Genomic DNA, 19,218 nt, shown 5'->3' with positions numbered 1-19,218 from the left:
ACGCAGGTATACATATACTACATAAAATGCATTATATGTATATATTATAAAAAACTATATGAGTAAAAACATGCATTATGTATTATATAAATAATAATAATAATAATGATGTATGAAGATAGAAATAATGATAATAACAGTAATAGTAAATAATATAATAATAAATAATGGTATAAAAAGAAGAAAAAATATAGCTAAAAGGGACTAAAGTGAACTTAAAAAACAAAAAAAATAGGGTAAATTCGAAAATAAATAAAAAAGGACGAGTTTGAACACGCGAACAGATATGGGGGACTAAAATGGAAATTAATCCTACCCTCCAAAACGCTGTGTAGCGAGGGACCAAGATGAAACAGAAATAAAATTCGCGGCTAATTTTTAAAAAAAAACAAAAGGGGCTCGATTGAAGCGCGTCGCAAAATGGAGGGGCTAAATGCGCAATTTTACCCCTCAGGCCAGGACGCGCGGATCCTCCCCTCCGGATCGGGTCACCGCGCAGGTCAAGGCCATCAAATGGCGCCGTTTTATCCTTCTTATTTAAACTAAATTTTAACAAATAAAACATTTATAACTAAAACAAACACAAAAAAAGCCCTTAATTCTTTTTCTTTTTCTCTGTTAGAGTTTCAAAACCCCAACTCCAGAAGCCGCCGCCAGTCCCTCGATCACCACCGCGAGTTTCAGCGAGCACGACGCCTCACTTCGGCTCCGATTCGGGTAGATCGACGCAGGTGAGCACCCCTTTTCCTTTTGCTTTCGTTTAGTTTTAAAATAAAGAACAAAAATAAAAAATAAGAAAAATCCCCGAAAATACCTTCAAAAATTCTTTTTCCCTTTTGATTTAGTATTTTTTCCAATACAATCTTTGTTTCTCCTCTCTCTTTTTTACACTCCCCCCATCCATACGTTGCTTGAAATCAGCTTTTTATAGCCGAAATAGAAAAGAAAGAAAAATAGAAAAAAATCAAAATAAATCTGCTGTTTGTTCCTATTTTGTTGCCCGATTTTGCTGCTTTCTTTTCTTTGTTTGCTACTTGCGATTGCTGTGTACGAAAGCGTGGGTCGTCTTCTTGGATTCATGCATGGCGAGGGGCGCGATGTCTTGGGATCGACAGCGCTGACGCTTGAGGAGCTGCTAACGCCAGACTGCTGTATTGGGGCAAGTTACTCTGATTTCGGATGGCTAGGGTTAATGAAATTGGGCTGAATTTTAGGTTTAGGTTGTAAATGGTAATTGGGCCTGCTGTGTTTTTATTTTGTATGGGCCCGGGCATATTTGGGCTTGTACAATTAGTATTGGAATTAAAATTAATTTAAAGTGGTACGCAATGGTAAATTGTAAACATGTGTCAAAAAAAAATGTCATGTTCAATTTTGTTAGAATTTTTAATAAGAGTGATCAAAAGGAACAAACTATGTAACGTGAGTGTTTAAATGGTAAACATTATTATTTTGAGTGAGACTTTTTCATAATTGAGTAACTATTTAAATGGTTTATGTTAAATATAAATTTTCATTTTGAAAAATATTAAATTTTATGAAAGTATCAAACAAAATACGAATATCTATCTGGGAAAAGAAAAGCATAGAATAAAACTAAATTTATATGAAGAGGAAAAATATAATGAGCTAGAAAGGAAATTTACATGCATTTGGTATTTTTTTATTCAATAAAAATAATAAATTAATTTATCTTTATATTGGATAAAATATAATTATTTATGTATGCAATATATAAACATAAAATAATATTAGATCAACAATTGTGTTAATAATTTGTGAGAATTGAGTTAAATAAAAATTAAAATTAATGTATAAAACTATCTATTAAACCGATTGAAATAATTAAGTTGATATGATTTAAATTTGATGATAGTAATATTTGATTAAAAAATACAGTTTTTTATTCCATTCATTTTGTTTCTTCCATGCTGGATAATGTTATTTAATAGGTCCAAAAACATGAATGTAAATGGACTGTCCATTCAGCCAACCCCCAAAATAATTGAAGGATTGTCCATTGGGCTTCCAATGTTCAATGGAGAATATATGGCATGTCCAATTCAAGATATTGTAACCCATGGCTGTTTTATAAGTTATATTTAATGTTGCGTTTTATAATTAAACCCAAAATTCAACCTTTTTCTCCTCCCATTCTTTTTTTTTTTATTCTAGCTGAAAAATAAACATTTAATTAGCAATGCACAAGCAAACTTAGGAAAGAAATTTGGATCGTGACTTATTCTTATAAAACTATCCCATTAGAAAAATAATAATGAAACTGACTAAATAACAATGTTGACCAACAGGAGCGTTGAATATGATCTATCTTGGAACTTTTTGAATTATAGAAAATAAAATTGAAACAATCAAAATAACCTAAGTTCATGGTTCAACCCTGTCTACCATATATGTAATGTAACCAGTAAATCAAATTTTCTGGTTTTTGAAACTCAATTTATTGAAAAATGAAAGCTATTCAATTTGTACATTCCAGCTTTTACGGGACCAAACTTGAAAAAGAAACACGATCATTTTGATATTTCATGGACATAGAATGGAGTGGGAAAGGACATGGTGGAGATGGAACCTGGACTGCACCTTCAAGCATCATCGACACTGTCCTCATGGATGGCCTTAAAACTGGCTCATATTGCACACACCAAATTGCCACTTTCAATAACATCTCCAATCTTCCAACATCATTTCTGGCCTCTTCATCATTTTCAACAAGCTTTTCCATCATCCCTTCATTGTAGCAATCAAATGCCCATTCTGTTAATATTGCTTCTTCATCCATCTCCACTTCAACACATTTTCTGCAGCATATGATCTCCAACAGCATCACTCCGAAACTGTAAACGTCTACCTTGACTGTGACCGGAGAGTTTCTGAACCATTCCGGTGCCACGTACCCTTTCGTCCCTCGTACGCCAGTCAGCGTTTGAGTTTTGCTGTTGATCAACAGCTTTGCTAATCCGAAATCAGATATCTTGGCCGTTAAACAATCATCCAAGAGTATGTTTTGTGGTTTAATGTCACAATGGATGATCTGTGTACTGCATTCTTCATGCAAGTATGCGAGGCCTTTTGCAATTCCTGATGCAATTTGTAACCTTTTTTGCCAACTAGGCCGTAACACTCCGAAAAGGAAGTTCGACAATGAACCATTTCCCATAAACTCATAGACCAAAAGCCTATGTTGTTCTTCATCACAGTATCCAAGTAGTCTCACCAGATTCTTGTGGTGAGTATGGCCAATCACCTTCACTTCTGTTTTGAATTCCCTTTCACCTTCTTGTACAACCTTTCCTAATTTCTTGACGGCGACATAGTTTCCGTTGCTTGGTGACAGTTCTCCTTTATAAACCGTGCCGAAAGCCCCCCTTCCTAGCTCTTCTTTGAATCCGTTTGTGGCTTGTTCAAGCTCTTTGTATGTGAATGAACGCAGATTAGTCTCTAAATCTCCTCTGCTATGACTATGAACACCCTCCAAGTGTTGTAGCCGTCTTCGGTATAAGCAAAAGAATATCAAGGCAATTGCAGCTAAAAAGGAGAAGTTGAAGATTGCGGAGGTACCTAAGAGAACTGAAAGGATCAAAATAGCAGCATTCCGATTTCCATCGCTTGGTTTAGGAGTGTCAGGGCTTCTCCTAGAGGCATTTGTCTTTGGTACCTTAAATAGGGCCGTTCTGTCAATATCTACTCTGTTAAACCGCCCATTTGAGAGTGGTAATTTCTTTTTCCAACAAGTTCCAGTTCCATCTGGACTTAAAGATGGATCCTGTAAAATGGCAACTGCACAAGTACAGTCAAGAAGGCAAGATTGCCTACATTCCAACTCAGTTGCTGGCTGCAATATGCCATAGTCACTGAAAGGGAAATCTGCAAATAATATTGACCTGAATTCAAACCGATCTTCCTCTACGGTGGACCCGTCTGGGTTGCAATCTTCAGCGGAGCTTGTATAATCTTGTTTGCAGCCAATGTGTGTATTCTTTTCATCCAAAAAGGAAAATCCAGGGGGACATGTGCAATTAGGCCTCCCATTGACAGGCTCACAAATGCTGTTATATCCGCATGGTCCAGTTCCAAGTCTAGCTGTACTGTCGACAAAGCTCAAGCAAATATCGTCCGGCTTAAACCACAAGACAGACCAGCTTCTACCACCAGCACTAGGGTTCCTTGGATAAGAATAGAGAGTAAAAACTCCATCAAAACCAAGTGTTGCCCTGTAGTAGTATGATTCTGGTTTCGGAACAGTGTTTATTGGTGCAAGGTTGATTATACTTCCACTTGAATTCAGATATTGAATACGCCCCGTGCCGTTGAAGATCAACCGAGAACCGTCCCCGAAACTATAATAATTATTGTAAGGTTTTTTGGTGAACATATCAATTTGGTTAAGTATGAAAGATCCTTGGTTAAAACGAAGTTGATATTTCCCCTTACTGTAGTTTGCTTCAGCCAGAACTGATGAAAGACTCTGATTAACATCCAATTCTTGTGAGGGTAAGATGGTATCCGTTGGATATTTGAAGCTTTCCCATATGTTGCCTGAGTTTTGACTCGATATCACAAAGTTCCCTGTATCAAGCATGGCTGCATGAGATACTTGAGAATCGTTAGTAAGGCTTTGGGACCTCCACAACTCTTTGTTTCCAGGGTCTTTAAGCACAAGATGGCCGGTCCCGGTAAGCTCGACCTTTGAATTTCGAGCTGCTACTGCTGGAGTCTCCCTATAATTAGCATACCAGACGATAGTTGTCTCTGGTATGCTAGCATACCAAATTGCAAGAAGGAAGAGATGTTCTTGGCCCTGAATGGCAATAAAACCCAAGGCAAAATCACCGGAGGGGGATCGCCATGCCGTGTTTGTACCATCGGCAGATAGAAAACCACCTACGCTTACATTGCTTTGAGCTTCAACTGTTGCAAAAATCCAGGAGATGGTTATAAAGATGAGGAGCAAGAGTTGAGTAGGAGAAAATGCTGAGATCATTGGATGTTTCTCACAGTGAGTTTCAAGAATGATTCTTAAAAATGAAGATTATGGAATCATATATACATATAGAGAGAGAGAGAGAGTTTCTGAGGCAGTTGGCAGTTTAAAAGATGTGGTACTGTATGATCATAGATTTGAAGCGAAGCTATCCCATATCAATTGGAGAAGTCAGAGTATGAGGGAATCCCAAGAATCGTCAGGACCGGACAAAAAGAATAGAATTTGGTTCTTATTTTTCTATAACGTACGAAGACGGAAAGTGATAATAATGAGTGATTAATGTGCTGTATTTTTAATTTAATTATATAATATTTATAAGCTATTTTTCTCAGTTTAAATATATAAAAATTAATTATAAAATTCAAATAATTGTGAATTTTGAATGGAAAATCAAATCAAATTAAATTTGTGTGAGGTTGATGTTAAGTCACCGTAGGAAACTTCCAACAATGGTGAGGTTGGGAGACGTTTTAGTCACAAGATTTGACTTTTGAGGTTATAGTTCAACATTTTTTAATCTTAGTCAATGGACGGCCAAACCAAGAAAACAAAAGTCCAGGAAACTTCCAACAATGGTGGGGTTGGGAGACGTTTTAGTTGGCACGGCACCTCAATTATATTTGTTGACACAAATTTTTTTTTTGTAAAAACGGGGTTGACTTAGTTCTTGAAAAACGAAAATGAAAACGGGAGTCGCCACCAATCATTTTTGATGAGGTGTGATTGGATCACCTCGAAAGGTGATTGTTTTTAATAAACGATTTAATTTTATTAAAACAACGATTTTGGTTCACGAAATTTAGAAAAACAGGGTCGGGAGTCGGTTACGTACGAGGAAGGATTAGCACCCTCGTAACGCCCAAAAATTGGTACCTAGTTGGTTAATTAATGTTTTAATATCGAATATTGAAAACCTTAAAGAGACTTAAAGTACGGTCCTTAAAAAATTCGAACGACATGGATTGAGATTTAAGAGGATATTTGGCTATTTAGTCGAACGAGAAATCGAAACCCAGCACGTTAGGGCACGTTTTTTTGATTTTTCAAACGCAAAATATTGCCTTGTTTTGAAAGTTTAAAAAGGATATTTGGCTATTTGGTCGAACGAGAAATCGAAACCCAGCACATTAGGGCACGTTTTCTCGATTTTCCAAACTCAAAACATTGTCTTATTTAGAAAAAATTTTCTTTTTGATGTATGGTGTTAATATGGATAACAAAACGATAATGAATACGACAAGTTAAGCATAAATAATACAAACAATCATCAACAATGAAATAAATAAATATAAGAGACGAATCAATCACATAATAACAAGTAAATAAACGAATAGAATTAAAATATCCTTTTGAAATGATAATGAACACGTAAATAAGTAAATAAATAATAATAACAATAAAGAAGGTGAATAAAATTAAAATGTGAGAAGATATATGTATATCTATATGTGGATAATTTTATAAAATAAAAAATGCGTATATATATTATAAAATATATGTCAATATTATAAAATGTATGTATGCATGTACATATTTTAAAACGATAAAACATAAAAAAAATGTATATTTAGGAATTATAAAATATATGTATAGGTTATAAGAACGTATATATGCATATATATATTTTTAAAATTATAAAGTATAAAAGACGTATGTATTTACATATATGTATAAAAATGCATATAGATTATAGAAAATAAACATGTATAAGTATGTATATTAATTAAGAATGTATGTGTATTATAAAATGTATGCATGTATATGTATATGAAAAATCTGAAATTTAAAAAATATATAAATAAGTAAATAATATTAAAGAAAGTATTAAATAAAACTAATTTTAAATATATATATTTATATATATAAAAAAATAAAAAAAAACAAAACTTGAAGTTTAAAAAGGTCGAGGATTAGATTAAAATCAGGCTAAAAAATAAGGCTCAAAATTGCAAATAAGTAAAACAGGGTGCCAGGGGACTGAAATGAAACTCGCCAAAAGTTCGAGGGACTGATCGTAAATATTTCCCATCCCCAAAATGCGGCGTTCAACGCGGACTAAAAAAGAACATGCAAAAAATTCGCGGGGCCAAATAAAAAAATAAATAAACCAACAGAAGGATGAAATCAAAACAAAACAATGATGAGAGAGGCCTAGGGCGCAAATAGCCCATTTAGCATAAACGCGCGGATCCCCTAGGTGGGTCGGGTCGTACATGCGGGTCTGAGGGGCTATACGACGCCGTTTCCTCTGGGCTATTTAAGCCAACTTTTTTCTGAAAAAATCATTTTTAATATGTTTTTTTAAAAAAAACTTTCAAAACCCCATCTCTCTCTTTCAACTTTCTCTCCCCCCATCTGGTCACTGAGTTTCCCCGGATCTTCGTCGTGCCAACACCGTGACCGACGACCGGTGCAGCGCAAAAGACGTGTTTCAGCCTCGCTTCGAAGCACCCACGAAGGCCAAGCCCTCTTTGCCTGAAAAAACCCGAAAGGAGGGACCTTTCTCCCCCATTCAACCCGATTTCAACAACAAAATGGGAGATTCCGATGCCGGGGCTCGCGGTGATTCAGGTGACCGTTCTTCTCCCTCTTTTTCTTTTTTTTCTTTCATTAATAGTTTTTTTAACCGATTTGTAAAAAAATGATAAATAAAATAAATGAATGAATCGAAAAAAGAGAAGGAAACAACAACCTTTTTGTTCCTTTTTTATTTCCGATGTGTTTTTTACAAAGAAAATCGAAGCCCCCCTTTTTACAACATAATTTCGGGCTTATAAAGTCGAAATATCAATGCTCTTTTTCTATTTTTTTCACTGTTTCTGCTCTTTCGGTGCTGCTCCTGTTTCTTTTTCATGCTGTTTGCATGTCTGTGGAGTCTATTAGCAGAAGGCTTTGCCATTTTGGTGCAAAAATGGGTGAATGTGTCGTCATCGGGCGTGGTGCGCGTTGAGGAGGCACATGGGCAGCAGAGGGAGCGGCGCCTTAGGGTTTCAGTTCCTACTGAAACCAATTAAGGTTTCGGGCCATTTGGGCAATTTTTTATTTCGGCTTGTGTTTTTTTTTTGATTTTATTGTTTGCTTGGGCCCGGGCTAAATTGGGCCTCTACAATATTCACATAAGATTTGACTTTTGAGGTTAAAGTTCAACATTTTTTAATCTTAGTCAATGGACGGTCAAACCAAGAAAACAAAAGTCCGGGAATCTATGCAACGTTGCGTACAAGGTATAACAAAGATACTAGTTCGTAATGGGAACACTTTCCAGAAGGCCTTGAAGCGTGGCGATAACCTAGGTGGAAGTATGCTCAACCTTGCATTGCACCATCATTCTGTCCAAAAGAAAAGGCTATCTACTCACCCTACATTCTCCTCCTTTCTCAAAACCACCTATCTGCAATGCTTCATGAATCTAACTCTGGCGCACATAAATTTATTTACCCTAATACTCCATTACCAACAAATCTTAAAATTTCCTATCTATTAATATATTTACTCTAATAATTGTTTCTTATGTTATCACTAGGGGTGAGCATTCGATCAAATCGAATCGAATCGAATCGAAAATTTTTGAGTTAATCGAGTTTTCGAATCTCATTTTATCATTCTAACTTTATTTGAAGTTTTCTCGAATTGAGTCGAGTGAGATGAAATTCGAATCGAGTCGAATTGAATATATTTGTTCGAGTTAAATTTTAAAAAATAATTTTGGGTCCTTGTAACCATTGTCACCCATCGTAATAAAATTTGTCCACCTTAATCAAATTTTTTATTAACTTTCATCACCTCATAATTTATTTATTAATTTTTCATATACTGCTTAGCTTTCTTTGCTTGCTTAGCTGTTTCAATTATCTTGATTCTTGTCACTATGTATTTTGGAATTAAAAATATATTAAATGTAAAAATATGATTTTAATAAAAGTTATTTTAAAAATAAAATGTGAAATTGATACCAATATAAAATTTTAACACGAATATTTTATGGCATAATTAATAATTCAATTTTAATATAAATATTCAATATGACTAAAAATTCAATAATATAAATAATATAAAATGTGAAATTTAATTTAATAATATAAATATAGTAGATATAAATAAAATTATTACTATTTATGTTTAGTGATTTTTAGGATAATTTTGATTTTTTATTTGAGAGTAAAGGGTGAGAAGTAAAAGTTTAGGGGAAAAATAAAAAGTTTTGGGAAATAAAAGTTTAAGGGAAAGTAAATAGGGGAGAGTAAAATTTTGGAGGGAAAATATTAAAAAAAAAATTGGAGGGGGGAGGGTTTGGGATAGATGAGAGGTGGGATGGGAAGGGAATAAAAGTTTTAGAGGAAAAGTGGGAAGGAGTAAAAATTTTGGGGGAAAATAAAAGGTTTTGAGGGTTTTGGGGAGTAAAATTTTGAGAAAAAGTAAATGGGAGAGTAAAATTTTGGTGGGAAATGGATTTTGGTTAGATTGGGGGGTTGAGAGGGGAGGGGAGTAAAAGTTTAAGGGGGGAAGTGGGAAGGAGTAAAAGTTTTGAGGGAAAAGTAAAAAGGTTTGGGAGTTTGGGGTAAAAATGTAAAATATTATAGTTTGATATTTGAATTATTCGAATTATTCGAGTTATTCGAATTCGAAAACTCAACTCGATTCGAACTCAAAATTCGAAAAAAGATTCGAGTTGATTTGAATAACTCAATTAACTCGAATAACTCAATTCGTTTAACTCGAAATTCGAATTTTTTTTCGATTTTTTAGAGTCAAATCGAGTTTTACTCACCCCTAGTTATCACTATCCATTTTTTTTATTTAAAATTCATAGTTTTAATAAAATTATAATTAATCCTATCAAAACTAAAATTTTAGTTTTCATTAAGCGTGAGGAAGAATTGAGGACTCTCACAGCACCTTCCGTAACCCATGGAATCATGAATTTATGTAAGGGGTATTATGTTGTCTAAAATTTTATGAGGAAAGATTGCTTGAGTTGACTCTCAAGTAGAAACATAAATGTGTTAATTTCAATTGACAACAAATTGAACTCTATTTGAGATGAATTAATCTTAAATAAGCTTAAAGATTATTTCACTTACGATATTCATTGCATGCGTACCTTAATCTTGACTAAGTAAATGGCTAAATGTGTTTTACTTAAATGTTTTGATGTAGTTGTGACACCAAGTCTATACATTAGATATATGACTCATACATGACGTAGCGTTGCTTATAGAAACTAGAGTCATAGCTCACATAAAAATTAAATGTATCACCTTAAAGACAGTGTATGGTTTATGCAAATGGAATAACATCACAAGTTATTTGTCTAGGACAAATATGGAGTCATTTCTTGGTATAAGTGACAATGATTTTCATTATTGAAGATACAATGAAACTTTGAGACAAAAAAATTAAAGTAAACAAATATAACCTTACAGGATAATAGATATTCTATAATGGTCATACACATATAACAATATCATTGGATTAAAAGTTCAGTCGTAATACTTTTAATGATTTGATTCAATGTTTAATAAGGATCTTAATAGATAAATATTCAAAACACAATTATATGCTACTGTAGCTCATATTATATATATATATATATCCAATTCACCCCACTATATAACTTTGAATGATATGCATGTTAAATTTTAAACTACTTCATGAATATAAAACATTTAGGACCAAAGAGAGACCAGAAGAACAACTAGAGTAATTGCGCTTCTTGGTATAACTAAGAAATAAATTAGGTTGATTTAATTGGAATGAATAAATTAAATAATTGAGTAGAAAATGAAATTAAATTGTAAGACATTTATTAATTCTTTGATTTTATGGAATCTAAAACTTCATTGATATTGTATCCAATATTATTTATTTATTTTTATTATCTTAATTCTTATTTATATTAGTTTCTTTTTAGTTTAGACTAGTTTTATTTATCTTATATATGTAGAGACTCATTTTTATCCGGCCTAAACAAACCAAATCAAAAAACTAAAAAAAAAAAAAAAAACAGATAAACCAAAATTAATAAAAGTCCATTAAAAAAAGAGGATTCCATTTACAAAATACAAGCCCAAACCTAAACCACACAAACCCAATCTACTAACCTAAACCATCTAAACCAAGACCCATAAGGCCCAACAACCCAAAGCCCAATAGCCCAAAACCTAAAATTAATCAGAAATCCTAAAGCCATTAGCGCTGCTGCCTCTGCCACGTCGGCAGGCACGCCTTCAGCTGTTACCCGTACCCCTCCTTGCCACCACCACCTGAAAAAAAAAAAGAATAGAGACAGAGAAACAGAAGAAAGACAGAAACAAAGATAAACAAAAAACAAAAAACAAAAAACAAAACAAAAAATATGTTGTAATATTCGGCTATAAAGCCAAAGCCACCATGTAACACAAGAAAAAAAAAGAAGAGATTAATAGAATACAAAAAAAAACCAAGTTAAAAAAGAGGTAGTTCATTTATTTAAACTTTTATTTTAATTTTCAAAAACATAAAAAATAAAAAAGGTTTAAAAACTTTACCTGTCGTCGCTTCATCTTCCATCGCCATTGTGGGTGGCTCCTTTCGATTCGAAAAGTCTTCGAACCCATTAGGGTTCATTGATGGCTACATCAGAAAAAAGAAACCAAAAGGTTTCTTGACTTCAAGTCGAATTTCGACTGGGTTTTCGGAGGATCTATCACTAGATCCAACATCTATGCAGAAAAGGGGCTCGAGGGAAAATTTTTTGAACTTCTGGCCATCAGAGGCAGCGGTCGTCATTTCTGATGACCGATGGCCACGGCAAATCTATAATGACCCGATGACCGAACACAAGGGAGGATTTGAAAGAAAAAATGGAGCAAGAAAGTTTTTTTTTTTAAGAAACAAGGTTAAAATGATTTTTTTTTTTTAGAAATTTTGAGTTTTATAGGCCCTTAAAACGGCGTCGTTTTGGGCTTGGCTTTAGATGCCCATAACAACGTCATTTTAACGCGACCCAAAGACTCAACCCGAATATCATCAGGACCCGCGTGTTTTTTGAAGGAGGGATCTAATTTCCGTTCTAGTCTTTCGCTTTTTTGCCCCTTTTTAATTGTCCTATTCCCTTATTATTTGTTTTAATTTCACCCATTTAATTTTATTTTCTTACAAATCAGTCCCTTGACCCATTGTTGACCCACTAAGGGGATGACACGTGTACTAGTTATTTTGGGTCCCTGTATTTTTCTATTTCATTTCAATTTAGTCCTTTATTTGCTTTTTTTGTTTTATTTTTTTTAATTTGCACTTTAAATTTTTTAAAATTTCAATTTAAACCTCTATTTATTTTATTCAGCATATTTATTTCCTTTTTTAAATTCCTGCACTTTTAATTTACATTATTTATATTTACGCCTTTAAATTGCACAATTTTTATTTGGTCATTAATTATTATCATTAATTATTATAAGTACTAATTAACATTACTTTTTACAACATTATTATTTTATGATATATTGCATTATTTATGTTCTTATGATATCATATAACACGTTTATACATACTCGTGTATCCTATATTTTGTATTATGTTCGAATAAGTCTATAGTATATCATGTTAGAAGGTACTCATTTTCATACAATGTATATTTAGCAATTTGAATCGATGTAGTGTTCTTTAATTAAGGGATTCGAGAAATTGGGCCCCTAACTTATGGGGTACGATTTTCTCCTTGAACTGATATAATCGAACATCTTTTTTTCTTTATAAAAAATAAAAAATGTATAAGATTTAGGTAATAATTAAACGATGAGCATTCTTATTTTCGAGAATTCGAGATTTTATGCCCCAGCTTATGGGACATGACTTTTCGTCTTGGTCGACTAGAAATAAGAGAACCTCCTCATTAAAATTTAATTTAGATGTCATTAAATAACCTCACATGAAAGGGGATCATATTTTAAATTTTCTCCAAGTTCTCAATTTTTGACGCTAAGACATCAAGTAATCAACTAGGTACCAATTTTGGGCGTTATGAGGGTGTTAATCATTCCTCATAAGTAACCAAGTCCTGAACCTATTTCTTGGATTTCATAGACCGAAAATTATCGTTTTAGTAAATTTAACCCTTTTATTAAAATGACTAAGTTTCAAGGTGATCCAATCACACCTAATAAAAAGGATTGGTGGTGACTCCGTCTTCATTTTTAAAATAAAAAAGTCAAGTTCCAAAAAGGTTTTGACAGCTTGGTGACTCCATTGGGGACATAAGAGAGTCAAGCCGCGAGTTGATTACTTTTTGGTCTTTTTATCGAAAATCGAGAATTTGGTTTAAATTGGCGATATGTTTCTTGTATTTCATCGTTTAAATTATGAATGTCTTTGTTAATAATCTCAGGTTATATATTGATTTAGTCATATGGTCTTATTTTTTCTTGAGGTTTAAGAATTCTTCTTTATTTTTTCACATATTGCATGACATAATCATTCTCTTCCGCCTTTCTTAAGTGGCAGTGAAAAGTTATTCCTTCGTGAGGTCTTTACCTCGGTGTAGGATAGTGGATTGCTTTTGGGATATATCCGTACTTATGTCTTCGGGAGGTCTTCACCTCCGTACAACCGTAGGGAAATGTATTCCCCTGAATAGAACTCGATCCGTATAAGCCTAAAATGGGTGAGGATTGAAGGAATCTACCGGTTCAGGTACCTTTACTTTAGAACCAAACCGCATATAATGAACCCTAAGAGCCTATCCTAGGTAGAACCATGTCGAACCTTTAGCGATTACCCGAATAGATTACAAAGAAGAAACGCTTTAATCGTTATTCTTTACTTTGTATTCAAGCTTTATACAAAATGTACTGACTTGTTTCGTTTTATTTCGGCTGTGGTTGCATTGCATTTTCATCTTAAAGGAAAGGTGTTGATTCATGTTTAATTGCTAAATAGAGAGTTTGTCATGGAAAAGAGATTTCTTGATAAAGTGGAAGACAATGCGGCGTGCGAATATGGTCCAAAAAAGGCAACAAGAGAAAGGTGACAACTTGTCGGAGGGATATGTGTTAGAGTTATGGGATTTCACCCGAGTTAATGTGACTCAAAATAATTTGCAAGAGTTGAAAGAGATATGAGACCAATGGGATAATGAAATAAAACAGCTATTCTACCGTGAATATGGTGATTTTCCTTGCCCACTCGATGTCAAAGGGACAAGCAGTTATTCGAGCTCTCACATAGTATTGGAATCCCGCTTATAGTTGCTTCACTTTTGGGAAGTAGACATGGTGCCTACTGTAGAAGAGTACACCACTTTGCTTCGTTGCCTAATGATTCAGGTGATAAAGCACACTCTAGAGCCGCTAACATCCCGACTTTCTTAAAGAGATTGATGGACAAGCAATGGGTCACAGCCTGAATTAAGGAAAAATGAGATAATAATTACATCACTTGGAAGAGTCTGCAGAATTTAATATTGGTACACCTAGACACAAGGAGAAAGATCGACACCTTCACCTTGAGTATTTATGGGTTGGTCATCTTCCCTAAAGTATTAGGGCATATAGAGGATGCGGTTTCAGATATGTTTGACCGACTCGAAAAAATGGTCACTCCCGTCCGATAATCTTAGATGAAACTTTCAAATCTTTGAATGTCTGTCGAAGAGTGGATGAAGGAATATTTTTCAATTGTGCACAGCTCTTACTAGTCTGGTTCCATAGCCACTTCTAAAAGATAGAAAATTTCTTCTATCGAGTGTTCTCCAAAGACTACTCTCCGTTGAAAGAATTTGTGGCTACCCAAAACAGGAAAACATCTCCAAAGAAAAATGGGTGGCAAATTTCCAAAGTCTCTGAGATGAAGAAGTTGAATGATAGGCCTCTTGGATGATTCCCAATGAAATTCTATATTCGATGTGGAGACTTTGATTGGGTCCATTTGCTCGGGATATAGGGAGCTATCAAATGTGCCTGTTTACTTGTATTAAGGCAAGATAAATCAAGGAATTTTATTCCAACAACATAAGGGTTGGGTCAATGTGAGTTCGCATACAAATGAGACAATTATAAAAGAAAGTCCATAAAATCTCAAATGTATGGAACCAAACTCACAATATGAAGAAATTTTTCGCTAATCCTATGAAAACCACAAAGTACAATTGGTGGTGGAGTAGAAGAATCAATGATAATATCCCTTCGCCAAGTCAATAAGATATTCGGCCAATAGAAGAGAACTTGTGAATAATCCCGTCAAAATTAGACATTGTAAAGAAAGACTTAGAAAAGAAAAGTTCAGAATTGGAAAAAAGATAGAGAAGTTAGAAGAAGGATAGAGAAGTTGGAAGAGGAGAAAATTCAGATGGGATTAGACATCGATGTTCAAAATTAGAAGTTGAAAGGATGAGAAAAGGAAAGAATAAGGCTGAGGAGGACTTAGACAGCTTAAAGATGGACTACAAGAAACTTTGTTTGTCAATAAGGACTGCCGGGTTGGGAAATACACCAGGAAAACGGCGATAAAAAATCCAAGAAGAAAATATTAGAACCAATCAGTAGGAGAGAAAATTCCAAGATGCTCGAGTCCGAGAAGATGTTCTCAAAAGGAAATTGTTAGAAAGCCAAGATGAAAAAGCTAGATTGAAAGCCTGGGTAGCGAAATTGGAAAGGCCTTTGCATTAGTCACAACTCTATGACTGAATTGAAAGTAAGTAGGGCCAAGATTGAGGAGTTGAAGAGAAAGATAAAAGATCGAGGCTGTAGTGTAAAATTGTTAACTTTGAAGATAGAAGAGCTCGAGGTCGCAGTGCAAAATTGTAAACTTCGAATTGAGCTTCTTGAAATGAACAATAAACGTTGGGAAAATTAACTCAAATGCTTTCAGGGGTAGATCAGAGATAAGAACCATGTTATAAGTAAAGCTTTGGCCCAAGTACAAGAAGTGGCTGATCACTTGCAAACCTTAGCCATCCAAGCTGATATTCTGAGCCTAAAATATGAGTCAGGGTCGGATCGGGGCCAAGAATTAGCTTGGCTTCTTAGAAAAGTTAAGTCTTTGAGTATTAAGGCGAATCCATATATGTGAAATGTATCAGTTTTATATAAATAAATTTATTTTCTAGTAAAGTTGTTCTAATGGAATTGAACTAGAATCAATGCCTTTTTTGCATGCATTTTTTAATTCGTTAGTATTACATTTCATTACATGCATTAAATTTTATAAAAAGACCTCTAATTAATCAAAATTATGACAGTTACCTTTGAAACTACTAATAATCTGCAAACCAAACATCGCTACAGTACCTGCGGTAAAACTAAAGCCATAGATCAAAGGCTAGAACAAATTCAGAAGGATATGCAAGACCAATTGCAAGCATAGTTGCAGGATCAATTAGCTAAGGTGCAACAGGACATGAAAGACCAGATATAGGAGTCTCAAGAAAACATAATAAGTCAGTTGACCCAGTTACTAGTCGGAGGAGTTGACAAAGGGAAAAGTACTGCAGTAAACCCTAGAGACGAGAATGAAGACTCTACATACCCTTCAGGTTTTACCCCAGTGCACATCCAAGCTCAATAAGAGACATATCCACAATGAGTATCAGTCACTATAAGAACACAACAGTACCAAGCTAGCACCCTAGGACCAGTGAATTACCCTATGGCATTAGGTTCCAACCCGGTGATAATTCAACTAGCCCCGTTGTGCCATATTTGGACGATATGGCAAAAATAAAAAAGGCGAGAGTAGAACTTCTAAATAAGCTGAAAGATTGTTGTAAGTGGATAGAGGAAAAGTTCTGAGCTATAGGGGGCACTGATTTCTTTTGTGGAGTCGACTCCAAAGAATTAAGTTTAGTCTCGGATCTAGTGCTTCCACCAACATTTAAAACTCCAGAGTTTGATAAGCAAAATGGACTAGTTGCCTTGAGGCTCATATCACGATGCTTTGCCGAAGAATGACCGGATACGTCAATAATGACCAATTGCTAATCCATTGTTTCCAAGATAGTTTGATCAGGTCAATTGCTAAATGGTACAATCAGTTGAGTGGTTCCAAGATCAATTCATAGAAAGATTTGGCGTTGGCTTTCATGAAGTAGTAAAATCATGTGACTAATATGACGTCTGATAGAATCACGCTACAGAACATGGAGAATAAGCCAAATGAAAGCTTTAGTCAATATGCCCAAAGGTGGAGAGATGTAGCAACACAAGTTCAACCACCTTTATTGGAAAAGAAAACGACAATGCTCTTTGTCAACACCCTGAAAGCCCTGTTCATCAATCACATGCTAAGAAGTACTACCAAGAACTTCTCGGATATAGTTATGTCTGGGAAATAATCGAGAACACAATAAGAAGTGGGAAGATAGATGCAGGGAGAGTGCTAAAAGGTCAGCCGAGAAAAAATGGGAACGAGGTAAACATTGCAAGTGTATACAACATGAAATATTCGAAGCCAGTCACAGTAGCACAACCTAGAACCATGACGACCAACCAACAGGGTCTTCTGAGGCAAGAATCTAATTCAAGGCCAAACATAGAAAAAATCCAATTCACGCCTATCCCAATGACGTATGGAGAATTATACTAGAATCTATTCAACGCTCACGTAGTATTTCCATTTTACTTAAAGCCTATCCAACCTCCATTCCCAAAGTGGTATGCTGCGAATGTTTAGTGCGAATACCACATAGGGATAATAGGACACCCGATTGATAACTTTATTGCTTTCAAGAAGTTGATTAAGAGGTTTATCAATATGGGAATTATAAGGTTCGATGATCCCTCAGGGCCTAATACAACTGGAAATTTGTTACCCAATCATCCCGGCCAAAAGGTAAATGCGATAATCGATAATAAGAGTAAGAGGATCAAAACCAATGTAGCAGAGGTGAAGTCCCCTCTAAAGTGGGTTTGGCAGAAAATAGTGGACGTAGTCTTAATCATTCGAGATTTAGAAGAGATACTAACAGGAGTAAAGAAATACTATGAGTTTCACGCTACGGAAGGTGATGAGATCCAAAAGAGCTCCAAATTCAGAACTGTAGTACAGAGTTTGATGGACAAAAAAGAATTATAATTCTTTGAGGATATTGAGGGTTCAGAAGGGAAATATGTTTGTACTTTTGAAGAAGGAGCATCAGATAAAACTTATAGGGTCAACCACCCAGTGGTGATTATCTCCCGACCAAGAGACAACGAAGTTGGGGCACAAACCACACTAAGAATCATAATTCAAAAACCCGTGCCCTTTCCTTACAAAGATAGCAAAAGGGTCTCATGGATTTATGATTGTAATGTAATGGTTCTAGGAGGAGAGAACTCAAAAGTTACTTTAAAAAGGGTCCAGGATGTGGGTTTCTTTACACGCAGTAGGAAATGCTACAACCCTACAAATGCAAAAACCGAACCCCTCAAGAAAAAAACTTGGTAGTTGAATCTAAGAAAAGAAAAGCTGTTAGACCTGAGTCATCAATCAATGAGCTAGCGACAAAGAATGAAGCTAAGGAGTTCTTAAAATTTTTGACGCACAACGAGTATAGTGTAGTAGAACAACTACACAAACAACCGACTCATATATCAGTCTTAGCCTTGCTTCTAAGCTCAGAGACACATCGAAACGTATTAATGATGGTGCTAAATGAGACTTACGTCACAAATAACATCTTCGTAAATAAGCTAGATCGCTTGGTCAACAACTTGAGTGCTGATAATTTTATTTTCTTCAACGATGAAGAGATGCTTCTAAGGGGTATGAGATCAACAAAAGCTCTTCACATCACAACTCGTTATAAGGGATATACATTTTCTAGAGTTTTAATTAATGATGGGTTTGCCTTGAATGTTCTACCACTGTCCACACTGAATAGGTTGATAGTTGATAACTCTCACATGAAGTCATGCCATAACATAGTAAAGGCATTTGATGGCACAAAAATAAAAGTGATAGGGAAGATTGAAATACCAATCCTAATTAGCCTAAACACATATGAGGTGAATTTTCTAGTAATGAACATTAAGCCTACCTATAATTGTTTATTGGGAAGGTCGTGGATTCATTCAGCAAAGGCAGTACCATCATCGCTACATCAAAAGTTAAAGTTGGTGACAGAGGGTCGACCGGTCACGATAAACGTCGAGAAGAACATCATTGCATCCGTGACTAGTAACGCACCATATATAGGAGCAGATGAAGATGCAATAGAATATTCCTCTCGATCATTTGAATTTTTTAATATAACTTTT

The 19,218-nt window shown here is 34.8% G+C and overlaps 1 protein-coding gene across 1 annotated transcript; it reads right to left on the bottom strand.

The window, feature by feature from the left end:
• Positions 1–2,500: 2,500 nt before the first annotated feature.
• Positions 2,501–11,773, bottom strand: LOC105782422 (G-type lectin S-receptor-like serine/threonine-protein kinase LECRK4). Its single transcript, XM_012607156.2, has 4 exons — positions 11,622–11,773; positions 11,094–11,268; positions 7,318–7,480; positions 2,501–4,929 (listed from the first exon to the last, which is right to left on the bottom strand). Exons 1-4 carry the CDS (start codon positions 11,771–11,773, stop codon positions 2,501–2,503), a joined length of 2,919 nt encoding a protein of 972 aa, XP_012462610.2.
• Positions 11,774–19,218: the final 7,445 nt, after the last annotated feature.

This window comes from Gossypium raimondii, chromosome 1 (genome assembly GCF_025698545.1).
Source record: "Gossypium raimondii isolate GPD5lz chromosome 1, ASM2569854v1, whole genome shotgun sequence".
NCBI classification, from domain to species: domain Eukaryota; kingdom Viridiplantae; phylum Streptophyta; class Magnoliopsida; order Malvales; family Malvaceae; genus Gossypium; species Gossypium raimondii.
This window is presented reverse-complemented; position numbering and strand designations above follow the sequence as displayed.

Coding starts and splice junctions, on each gene's coding strand:
- LOC105782422 (XM_012607156.2), bottom strand. CDS start 11,773: ATGACGACCGCTGCCTCTGATGGCCAGAAGTTCAAAAAATTTTCCCTC. Junction 11,269..11,621: donor TTTGGTTTCTTTTTTCTGAT/GTAGCCATCAAT, acceptor TTTTTTTTTCAG/GTGGTGGTGGCAAGGAGGGG. Junction 7,481..11,093: donor GGTTTAGGTTAGTAGATTGG/GTTTGTGTGGTT, acceptor GGGTTTTTTCAG/GCAAAGAGGGCTTGGCCTTC.